This window comes from Nomia melanderi, chromosome 2, assembly GCF_051020985.1.
Source record: "Nomia melanderi isolate GNS246 chromosome 2, iyNomMela1, whole genome shotgun sequence".
NCBI lineage: Eukaryota > Metazoa > Arthropoda > Insecta > Hymenoptera > Halictidae > Nomia > Nomia melanderi.
This window is the reverse complement of record NC_135000.1, coordinates 8,952,843-8,965,543: the sequence shown is the minus strand read 5'-3', so window position 1 is coordinate 8,965,543 and position 12,701 is coordinate 8,952,843. Positions and strand designations below refer to the sequence as shown.

The following is a 12,701-nucleotide window of genomic DNA, read 5'->3' as shown; positions in this document are numbered from 1 at the left end:
GACACTTCCGCAGCACTTGCCACTGCTGCAACAATTCAGCCTTCTGGTTCATTATTATATGTATGAGCTGATAGCTTCCTACCGTCTGACTTGCAAGCTACTTTATCTACAGTTGAACGTCTTCCTTGAGTTAGCGAAGAACGGTTTCTGCCAGCCGGAAGACGCTCCTGATGCCGAAGAGAGCCAAGATGGTGGTCCAAGCGAGGGAGGAATGGGATTGGCTGACGGTGAAGGGACAAAAGACGTTTCAGACAGAATAGAATCTGAGGATCAGTTAGAGGACACGATAGGTCCTAACGAAGAGAAACAGGAGAGTGAGAAGAAGGACTGCAAGGAGGAAGACAAAGGTATCGAGATGTCGGAGAACTTTGACAGTCATCAGCAGGACTTAAATCCTGATGAACAAGAGGAAAGCGACGAGGACGGTACTGACGATCTTGATAAGGAAATGGGGAAACTTGATTATCCTGATAAGACAGTTGATGAAGAGCTGTGGAAGGACGACGAGGAGGAAGAAAAGGAAGAGGATCAAGAAGAGAAGAATGAGGAAAAGAAGGGCAACGGGGAGGAGACAGGTGAGCAGGAAATGGGAGGAAAAGATGGGGCTGAGGATAAAGATAAGAACGAGGATGGAGAAAGGGAGCAGGAAGGTGGGATGAAAGAAGAGGAGAAGAAGGAAATCGACGAATTCAAGGAGCCCGAGGTAAACGATGACCAGATAGACCCTTATCATGGGAAACAGCAGCCAGAGATCGAGCCGGAAGCGTTTAACCTCCCAGAGGACATTAATTTGGACGACGAAACGAAAGAGGACAAGGACAATGAAGATCAAGAAGAAAATCCGTTTGATATAGATCAGATAAAGGAGTCTAAAGCCCCAGAAGAAAAGGAACCAGAAGAGTCCAAAGAAGATGGTCAAGAGGAAGATGAACATAGGAATGATGATACTGATGAAGATGGTACTGATGCAGAGGAGGATCCTCGAGCTGATACTGATAAGAAGGACGAGACAGAAGCTAGTAAAGAGGATAAGGATAATGATGTGCCAGAGGAGAGTATGGAGGAAGACAAGCAACCAGAGGAAGAGAAAGTGTCAGCCAGTTTGGACGCGAGCAGCAAAGAAATGGATGCTTCGCAGGAAGTCGAGTCGAGGAAAGATGGCTCCAGAGATGCTGTCGAAAGCCAGTCAGACGACAAGAACATGGAAACCGAGTCGACGGAGATCAGTGCAGATGATAAAAAGGATAAAGGTAGTTTTCGTTAGTCTCATTTTAACCCTTTGCACTGGACAGGTTTTCCTTGGAAATATACATTCTTCAGTGAGATATGAACGATGATGTTTCTAATTAAGGAATGTGGAAGCATAGGTAAATGAAGACTGTTTCTAAAGGTGCCAGAAGACTTGAAATTGTAACTTGAAATTATTTTACAAGCTTAGTCGTATATTCTGAATTGACTTTACTGCTTTCCTGATTGTAAAATTGACAGTGGCCAATTTTACAGCATAGAATGGCCAATTTTACAGTATAGAATGGCCAAAGTTCAATTGAGAAAAAATCATTGAACTGAAAATAATTTGAATTGAAAGCTAACTTAATAATTAAGCTAATTTATCTGAATGTCTCACATATTGACACATTGTACAGAGTATATTATATATAAGACGATAGTTTTGATACATCAAATCTAATGACTTAGAGTCACCTCTCCAGTGCAAAGGATTAAATAGTTTTTTTTTTCGCAAACAGTTCTCATCTTGTCATTGTGAAATCTTTTAGGAACCGGTCAGGCGCAAACGGAACAGCGACAAGGGCATTCCGGCGGTAAGAAGGAAGAGAACGCCCCCACTTCCGGTGAAGAGAAGTCATCCAAGCCAATTGAGAAGCGAAGGAAGCCAGGACAGAGCGATGAGAACCGTAGTCTGCTAGACGACGAAACTCAGCCGTCTGCAAAGAAGTTGAAAACTGGACTGATGCGTGACGAGCCGGATGATCAAGCGGAGAAGGAGAATGACGCTGACAATGGTGGCGCGAGTGAAACCTATGAACACATTAAAAAGTCAGAAGCCTTTGATGAAGTGGTCTTCGACGCTGCCACCGAGGAGCAGACTAAACAGCAGGCGTCAAATATAGAAGGTTGCTAACAATTAGCTAATTTATAACAATTTTTAATCTAAGCAATTCAATGAAATGATTTAACCCCAGAGTTTCAACATGATTCAACAAATATATATATTAGTTAACTCGAATTCAAAGTAAATATTCCTCTGTAATCAATTATTATACTTAAAGGAAACATAGGCATAACATATGAGAATTTTTCTCTTTTTCCAATAAATTATTAATGACAAAGTAGCCGTATTGATCACAGTTGAGAAATCACAGGTCAAGGGGTTAATATACTTCTCCCATTTTGTGTTTTGCTTCATGGAATTGTTTGACTCTTAACTAAGTTATACATGTATGACAATGTTTCTCATCATTTACTTTATTCCCATTCAATTTTAGATGAACAAATGGATGATCAGCCGGATGATGTCGATATCAAACTGTACGAAGATCCTACACCTGAAGAAGAAGAAGAAAAGAAGGTAGAGAAGGAACGGTCTTCCAAAGTACATGACAGTGAAAAAGAGAAATCGTCTCGTGGGAAAGGTGAAAGGTCCGATGTCACTGAAGAGACTGAAGCGACAGAAGTGACAGGTGAAGTTGAGGGTGAGATAGTGGAGACAAGTCGCGTTCTACGTGGCAGTGAGTCCACCTTCCATACAAACTTGCCAGAACCAGAATCATTGAGCATTTCCACCGAGGATATCGCGAAGAAGAGGTCTGAGATTGTGGACATGTTAGTTCAGTGGAGTCGACAGTCATCGTCCGTCGAAGCAGCGAATGCTTGGAGCTCTATCAGTACACTGACGGAGTCAGCTGCCAGAGAACTCAGTGAGAAATTGCGTCTGGTGTTGGAACCGACGTTGACGACCAGGTTGAAAGGTGACTATAGGACAGGCAAGCGCATAAACATGAGAAAGGTAATCCCTTACATTGCCAGCGAATTCCGGAAGGACAAGATTTGGCTGAGACGCACGAAACCCTCGAAGAGGGATTACCAGATTGTATTGGCGATTGACGACTCCAGCAGCATGGCGGATAATCACTCGAAGGAACTGGCCTTCGAGTCACTCTCGTTGATCGGCAAAGCGTTGACGTATTTAGAAGTTGGTCAGTTTTCTGTCGTCAGCTTCGGGGAACAGGTGAACATCATTCATCCGTTCGGGGAGAACTTCACCGAGGAAAGTGGCGCAAGGTGTGTATACAAGGAATTAACCCTCTGCACTCTCAGAAATTATAATCCCCAAAATTAAAAGATGAATCCTCCCAAATTATAAGTGAAAGGTTCAAAATGTTGAATGAGGTATTAACACATGAAACAGAAATAATTCTGCCCCATAATTTAAGATGTTCCTCTATGTAAGTTGCAAATATTGTTAATATTTCATCAGAAATTAATGAATGTAATGAAAACTATTCTTGAGTGCACGGGGTTAACTTGCCTTAACGTGTCAGGCTCGTGAAGATTTTCAATATGATTTAACAAACAGTCACAAATATTATTCTGTAATTAATTATAATCAAGAGCAAAGTAAACATAGAGTATGTCTACAACTTGTCTCTTTCCAATGAATTATTCAAGACAAAGTAGTCCTATCAGAGTTGAAAAAGTGATCATAGGGCAAGGGGTTAATTGCTTTTAATGGACCAATTATCAATTATGATCAATTATGATCAATTAACTAATCACATGTGATCCAACTTACAGATTGATTCAAGAGATGAAGTTTGAACAGAAGAAGACAATGATTGGTCAACTGCTAGACTACGCGATAGACATGTTATCATCCCAGAGCAGTTCCACTGACAGTGCAAAGTTGATAACCATCTTGTCCGATGGTAGAGGAATATTCTCTGAGGGAGTGGAGAAGGTGAACGCAGCTGTGAGAAGAGCCAAGCTGCTAAATATCTTCCTAGTCTTCATAATCGTTGACAACCCTCTCAACAAGGTAAGAAATTCTAGTCTCACAATGTTGGTACCATAGATAATTAATGATAAAATCATTAATTATGTTGCAGAATTCAATACTGGATATCAGGATGCCAGTTTTCGAGAGTGGCAAGCTGCTGGGCATTCGATCTTACATGGACAACTTCCCATTCCCATTTTATATTATTCTACGACACATGGACACTTTGCCAGCGGTACTCAGCGATGCCTTAAGGCAGTGGTTCGAAATTGTCGGTAGAATTGACACGTAACTCGCTGACTCGCGTTGTGCATTTCATTTATATTCCCATTATATCATTCCCATATTATAAGATACGACATAGTAATTATTTAATTATTCAAATAAACGACGTGCTGAACTGAACCACCGTGTCTTTCTTTTCAACTGTAAACATCGTTTATGACCTGGGACTCTGATCGTTAGGCTGATGACCGTGCCCGAGTCGATAAGATTAGTATTTAAGATCATTGTAAGGCGTTTGGGGTGCAGTGTAGTTTTGAGAGTCGAGGGGAGTAGGTCAGTGTAGACCAGCGTTGAACAGTGTAGTCGTAGAATAGATTAGGATAGAATAGATTAGAATAGATAGATAGATAGAATAGATCAAAATAAATTAGAATAGGCTAGGTTTACGGGTATTTATTGCATAGTTTATTCTATTGTTTCTAGACATGTTCGTTTGTTTAGATTTGGAAAACTATAGAGTTAAAAATGGACAATTTAGATATATCTGTAAAACTACATCTATCAAAATCGAGTTGAACATTAACTAACTAATATTTATAGTTCATTAATGGTTTAGAATTGAACTACCCCTCAGACACAGATAACATCGAGCAGTCGTTTGACAGCGATTTTCAGTCTGTTCCCGTATCGCTTACGAATGTTCAGTAGCAGCATCGTTATCTTTGTTTCATAAGTTTTAATTTGACCCCAAGAACGTCGAAATCGGTCCACGGGAAGGTATAGAAAAGATAATGCAAAGATAAGGGTGCAGTATGCATGTGTAAAGACGGTTGCAGTTCGGCAGGGGCGAAAATAGGAGCGAGTGACACTAGCGCCATCTAGCGGACGGGCGTCTGCAAAGCTTCTTCATATACCTGCAACGTGTAAGACAAGGAAGGAGACAGTTTGCGACAAGGACAGAAATAGTCGCATTCGTGCAACCTCCTTGGAAAAAGCATCTCATCAGTCCCTGGTACGTACGTGTGAAGCATCAGGACCGAGAAGGTCGCAGGCATAGAAATTTAGTGACGCCATCTAGCGGTGGAAGTTGTAAACTAAAGGCGACGCGTAGATGGGTAAAGCATCAGCGAATTCAATAATAACTCTAGTATTACGAATAATTTGTTAACATTTGCAATTTAGGATCATAGAATGGAACTTCCCCTATATTCTCATGTCACTTTGGATACGATTTTCTTCCGCGTTAATTGTTTATTAATTATTCTTCGGGAAGATGTCAAAAGTTAACCTAGAATTATTTTACAGCTGCCTTGGAAATAATTGAGTTTCTCATTCAATGGGCATAATTCGTGAACATTTGTGATTAGAGAAATTAGAGTGGACACGTAGGAACATTCTGGTAGCAGTTTTGATTGCGTTTGAGTTGTAATTAGTGAGTTATTACCGTTTCTCGGAGAAGGTGTTTGCGTTCCGTATGAACGTAATGAGTAAGACAAGGAGAGATATAGAGGTACGACAAGGAGAGATATAGAATTGCGACAAGGATAGAGATACTTCTTTATTGGGGACATCTAACGGAAAAACGCTGGAACTATTTGGTTAGCAGCTTGAGCGTTTTATTGTAGATGGCGCCGACAAAATGTGTGGCCTGCCATCTAGCGAGAGCGTAGTTGTACTATTTGGCGAGCAGCTTGGTTGTTCTCTTGTAGATGGCGACGTGGTGCTATATGGCCGGCTATCTACCGACAGTATGGCTGTACTAATTGGGTAATAGCTTGGACGTTCTGTTGTAGATGGCGCAGCTGTATTAGACCGCCATCTAGCGTGTGCATTGCTGTACCATTTGGTGTGCAGCTTGGGCGTTCTATTATAGATGGCGCTGCTTCTACGAGTCAAGGAAAGAGATACTGTATGACATGGACAGCAATACGTTCAGCGCCATCTAACCGTGGCTATAATACTTTTCCAGTAGCTTGAGAGTTTCCTGGTAGATGGCGCTGACATCGCGGGTATTCCAGGGAACTTAAAATTCTAATTATTGCCTTCATACAATCTTTAGTTGTGTTTGACATTATTTACGTATATTTGCAGTATCTCAATGTTAAACTGGTGTGCTTCAACTGCAGCTTGCAGTGTTGGAGTGTGTATACTTCTTCTCGATCATCAGCGAAGATTCAGTGCGAGTGTACAGTGAATAATTAAATTATTTACAACGCTTTTGTACTACACATGTTAATGTTAAGAACTGGGCGAAAATAAATTAATTAATTAATATTGTAAAGCTTGTGTTTTTTATTTCTTCGTACCTAGCCGCGGAATATAATGGTAAAGGAGGTATCCGAAAAAAAATAAAATTCTGAGAGTCGCGAATCTTCTTTATTATCACGCTGTTCTAGTAAGACACTCGAATTTCGGAGATCTTCTTCAAATTTCCCGCTTCTCGAATGTTTAGATTTTTCGGATACCTCTTTTGGTATCATGTTCGCCTAGTAAGAACCTCACTTTTCGAGATCCGATTGAAATTTCCCGCCCTTTTAATTGTTTACATTTTTCGGAAACCTCCTTTGACATCATGTTCTCCTAATACAAAACACAGATTTCGAGATCCGCCTGAAATTTCCCGCCTTTTGATTTGTTTATGTTTTTCGGATACCTCCTTTAGTATCATGTTCTCCTAGTAAGAAATCTCTCCGAGCCGCAAAATTTGAAATGGAACCTGAAAATCTGAGTTTAGTATTAGGAGAACATGATAGCAAAAGAGGTATCCCAGAATCTCCCGCCTTTTGGTTTGTTTACGTTTTTTCGGATACCTCCTTTAGTATCATGTTCTCCTAATACAAAACTCAGAATTTCGCATTTCATTTCAAATTTCGCGGGTTGGAGAGACTTCATACTAGGAGAACATAACAGCAAAGGAGGTATCCGAAAAGTATAAACAAAACAAAAAGGCGGGAAATTCTGTTATACCTCTTTTAGCATCATGTTCTCCTAGTAAGAAATCTCTCCGAGCCGCAAAATTTGAAATGAACCTGAAAATCTGAGTTTAGTATTAGGAGAACATGATATTAAAAGAGGTATCCGAAGAACATAAACAAATCAAAAGGCGGGAAATTTCTGGCGGATCTCGAAATCTGAGTTTCTTACTAGGAGAACATGATGTCAAAGGAGGTACTTGAAAAATGTAAACAAACCAAAAGGCGGGAAATTTCCAGCGGATCTCGAAGTCTGAGTTTCTTACTAGGAGAACATGATACTAAAAGAGGTATCCGAAAAACGTAAACAAATCAAAAGGCGGGAAATTTCAGGCGGATCTCGAAATCTGAGGTTCTTACTAGGAAAACATGATACTAAAAGAGGTATCCGAAGAACATAAACAAATCAAAAGGCGGGAAATTTTCGGCGAATCTCGAAATCTGTGGTTCTTACTAGGAGAACATGATACCAAAGAAGGTATTCAAAAAATCTAAACATTCCAGAGGCGGGAAATTTGAAGAGGATCTAGGAAATTCGAGTGTCTTACTATAACAGCATCATAGTAAAGAATGTTCGCGACTCTGAGAATTTTATTATTTTTCGGACACCTCCTTTACCATTATATTCCTCTGCTGGGTACGATGAAATAAAAGAAACAAGCTTTACAATATTAATTAATTTATTCGGTTTCGCCCATTTCTTAGCATTGACATGTGTAGTACAGAAGCGTTTTAAATAATTGAATTATTAATTATAAACTCCCATTGAATCCTTGCTGAAGTTCTACATGATTCCTTTACACTCCAGCACGCCAAACTGCAGCTGAAACGCACCAGTTGAACATTGGGATACTGCAAATATACGTAAATAATGTTAAACGCAACTAAAGATTGTATGAAGGAAATAATAACAATTTTAAATTCCTTGCAATACCTGCACAATCAGCGCCATCTACCATAAAGTCCACAAGGTACTGGAGGAATAGTATAACCAAGCCACCGGTAGATGGCGCTGAACGTATCTCTATCCCCGTCGCACAATATCTCTTTCCATATCTCGATGAACCGGCGCCATCTACAATAGAACGCCCAAGCTGCTCGCCAAATAGTACAGCTACGCTCTCGCTAGAAGGTGGCCTAGTTTCGCAGCGCCATCTATAATAGCAAGCCCAAGGTATTAGCCAAGTAGTACAGCTGTACTCTCGCTAGATGGCCGGCCATGGAGTTTGTCAGCGCCATCTACAACAGAATGTACAACCTGTTAGCCAAATAGTATAGCTGTACTCTCACTAGATGGCACGGCATACATTTCGACAGCGCCGTCTACAAGAGAACGTCCAAGCTGCTCGCCAAATAGTACGGCGAAGCTCTCGCTAGATGGCCTGCCATACTGTCGATCAGCGTCATCTATAATAAAACGCTCAAGCTGCTAGCCAAATAGTTCCAGCTGTTCTCCGTTAGATGTCCCCAAGAAACAAATATCTCCATCCTTGTCGCACCACTATACTTCTCATTGTCTTACTCATTACGGTCTTACGGAACGCAAACACCTCCTCCGAGAAACGCTAATAACTCACTAATTAGAACTCAAACGCAATCAGAACTGCTACCAAAATATTCCTACGTGTCCACTATAATTTCTCCAATCACAAATGTTCGTCAATTATGCCTATTAAATTAGAAACCAAATAGGTTTCCAGGGAAAATGTAAAAAAATTCTAGGTTAATTTTGTACATCGATCCGAAGAATAATTAATAAACAATTAACGGGGAAGAAAATCCCATCCGAAGCGACATGGGAAAGTAGGGGACGGTCCATTCTATGATTCTAAAGTGCAAATGTTAACAAATTATTCGTGATACTCGAGTTATTAATGAATTCGCCGGTGCTTTATTCATTCACGCGTCGGGTTTAGTTCACAGTTGCCACCGCTAGATGGCGTTACCATAATTTCTACGCCTGAGACCTCCTCGGTCGTGATGCTTCACGCGTACGTACCAGAGACTGATGAGATGCTTTTTCCAAGGAGGTAGCACGAATGCGACTATTTCTGTCCTCGTCGCAAACTGTCTCCTTCCTTGTCTTACACGTTGCAGGTATAGGGAGAAGCTTCGCAAACGCCCGTCCGCTAGATGGCGCTAGTGTCACTCGTTCCTATTTTCGCTCCTGCTGAACTGCAGCCGTTTTTACTATGTATACTGCACCCTTATCTTTGCATTATCTTTTCTATACCTTCCCGTGAACCGATTTCGACGTTCTTGGGGTCAAATTAAAGCTTATGGAACAAAGATAACGATGCTGCTACTGAACATTCGTAAGCGATACGGGAACAGACTGAAAATCGCTGTCAAACGACTGCTCGATGTTATTTGTGTTTGAAGGGTAGTTGGATTTGAAACTATTGTATTAACGTTCTGTTGACCCTTTGACCTACGATTTATTTTTCATCTATAATCGACGGACCTAATTTATTATTAAAAATTTATTAAAAATAGAAATCTTGTGCATATTCTATATCCATTTTTACTTAAGCTATAATTCGAAACAGAAGAGTACTATTCAATTTGTATTCACAAAAATTAAGTTAATGTTAAATTAATATTATGTTAATATTTATGTTTGTCAAATTCTCTTTGACATCTTCTAGCGAGAAATTTCCGAGTGCAAAGGGTTAAATATTGTTCTCCAATCACCAATTATTGTCCTCCGTCACAAAAATTTCATGTCACAATTGTTTAACAATTTTTAGGATTTTAGTCTATATTTAATTCAAGATTTTTGTCCATTTTTAATAAATTTTTAACAACAAAGTAGATGCGTCGATCATAGTTGAAAAAGAAACCGTAGATCTTGGTTATGCCTAGGATTTCTCTCTATTTTCAATATATCTTTAGTAACAAAGTCGGCGTGTCGATCATAGTTAAAGAAATCGTATGTCTCGGTTATGCCTAGAACTTTTTCAATAAATTTTTAATAACAAAGTGGGCGAGTCGATCATAGTTGAGAAAGAAACCGTAGGTCTTGGTTATGCCTAGGACTTTTTCAATAAATCTTTATTAACAAAGTGGGCGTGTCGACCATAGTTCAGAAAGAACCGTAGGTCAAGGGGTTAACTAGGGCAACCGACTTAGACGTCAACGGAAGAACCGAAGCGCGCTCTTCGCTCGTACAATAGAGCAGCGCGGAGTGTCGTCTCTTCTCGTTACGCAACTTTTAATTACACTCGATACGATTTCCTTTTCAGCCGAGTTCCCATCGAACTTCCGTCAGACGCGATTGTGTGCCCGGCACCCGTGACACCGAGTTTTCCATCCCGCGGTCTCTTCAGCGCTCGCGACTTTAATTAACTCTGGAAATGCGCTATTATTTCTTTGAATGCCGGCCAATAATGGATCTTCCGTTTTCACCCTCCTCGCGAGGGCTTAAACCGAAACTTTTAATATTCTTCGGTAATACCAGTGAGCACCGTCAGGATCAAATGGAATCTTATTGTCTCGTCGGCGAACAATGCACCCTTCCGCCTGTCGTTTCGCTGGAAGTCGAGCGAGGCGAATCGGATCGGTTCAGACTCGACAACGGAAGACTAATACAGCTGACCCTCGATTTATGCGAAGGAAAATCGTGTAAATAGAGGTTGTCGTTAGAAGAGGAAAGAAAATACTGAAGGGAAAAGCTGGAAGTTTTAGAAATATATATTTATTACGTAGATTAACAAAAGAAAGAATAATTATGTAGGAAGTTACACAGTTAAAGTCAAAACGGCAGTTAGAAACGAATAAAAGAAACACCAACACTAGCTGTCGTTAGGACTACCGATCAGCTGTCGGTCATTCGAAACATAAACAAGCGACAGGTGATTGACCGAGAGTGTGAGTGACCGAAAGAGTGAGTGACCGAAAATAACAGTGAGAGCGAGACATTAGGGGCGATAACTGCAAATCCGTGTATGTGAGAAGGTGAGTGAGTGATTAGTATATTAGGAAGGATGCATGAGGAAAAGCGTCTTTTTGTCTTTTGTCTTTTGTGAGAATTGCGAGCTGGAGCGAACGAAGTAATAGAGAGAGTATAGAGAGAGTATTGCGAGTATTGCGAGTATTTAATTATAAGTTAAAATTAAACTTGAAATTTACTTTAAACCTTGCCCTTGATTCATTACAAATTCCACAATTATGAGATTCTAGGAAACGAAAGTATATTTTACTAGATTCAGATCGCGTAAATCGAGATTGTAAATAGTGTTCCAATTTACCGCGTAAAAAAGTTCCGCGCAAATCTAAATTCTTCCCTAGTTATTAAAAGGAACAGATACGTCTCTGCGAAGTTACTAAAAAAATTTGTTGTTCTTTATCAATTTCTTAATGAATTATAATGTATAATGCATCAATTTGAGAAATATTCAAACAAAACAGCTTTGTTCCTCGATGCAAAGTGTGATTTCTCGAGTTAGTTTCATGAAATACCCTCTCTATGTCGTCAGAAAATGTTCGAACATTTCTAATGAGAAACTTCCGAGTACAGAGGATTAATGAGGGTCAAATTGACTTTTCGAAATTTATAGGAACTCCGTCGATCTACTCCCCTCGACTCACAAAACTACACTGCACCCCAAACGCCTTACGGTCACCTTAAATAATCCTGTCAACACGGGGCACGATTCTGCAGGTCATCGCGCGTGAACCCTCAAGGGCCAGGTCATAAACGGTCCGTGTATACCTGAGGTACTCATCCTTGCGTCGCACCCCATAATATCAAATTTTATGGTTTTATTGTGTGAAATCTCAAATGATGAATGAGAGTCACCTATCGAGTGCAAAGGGTTAATAAACTCGACGCCGATGCCATATTAAACTCTCAAAAAAGTTTAGGAACTTAAAGAAATTATAAATTTGACAAGCTTGGATACTTTCGTTTTTCCAAAGAACTTTTGTGTAGTATTGAAGCTGAATGTCTATTAATAATGCTATATGGTTGATCACTTTTATTCAACTGCAATTATATAGTGTTTTGTGAATATTTTTGGATACTCTGCAATGTACTTTTGAGAAATGTGATTAGTTCTAGGGTCAAGGGTTCTTAGATAGGGTGGAGAGGTGAATCCTTTGGTTGATGAATTAGAGCAAGCATTGTTCTATAGATTAGAGCAAGCTTTACTCTATAGATTGGAGGAAACATTGATCAATAGATTAGAACATGTGTTACTCTATAGATTAGAACAAGCATTACTCTATATATTAGAGCAAACATTGATCTATAGACTACAGCAAGCATTGCTCTATAGATTAGAGCAAGCATTGCTCTATAGATTAGAGGAAACATTGCTCTATAGATTAATGCAAGCTTTACTCTATAGATTAGAGCAAGCATTGTTCTATATATTAGAGCAAGCATTACTCTACAGATTACATCTATTAGAGCAATTCTCATGCAATTATACAGCAGACTTCGATGATCGTAGCAGAAGCAGGTCGGAAGTGATGAGTCTTAA

General features: G+C 39.9%; 1 protein-coding gene across 2 annotated transcripts in view; it reads left to right on the top strand.

The window, feature by feature from the left end:
• Positions 1-4,423, top strand: part of LOC116425333 (midasin) — a 98,257-nt gene extending 93,834 nt beyond the window's left edge. For both annotated transcript variants that reach the window (XM_031972923.2, XM_031972916.2), the window contains exons 24-28: positions 1-1,250; positions 1,779-2,135; positions 2,508-3,303; positions 3,817-4,057; positions 4,128-4,423. In XM_031972923.2, the coding sequence (XP_031828783.2) occupies positions 1-1,250; positions 1,779-2,135; positions 2,508-3,303; positions 3,817-4,057; positions 4,128-4,310 (2,827 nt within the window). In that variant the 3' untranslated portion in view covers positions 4,311-4,423. The remainder of the gene's footprint in view (positions 1,251-1,778; positions 2,136-2,507; positions 3,304-3,816; positions 4,058-4,127) is intronic.
• The last annotated feature ends 8,278 nt before the right edge of the window (positions 4,424-12,701 follow it).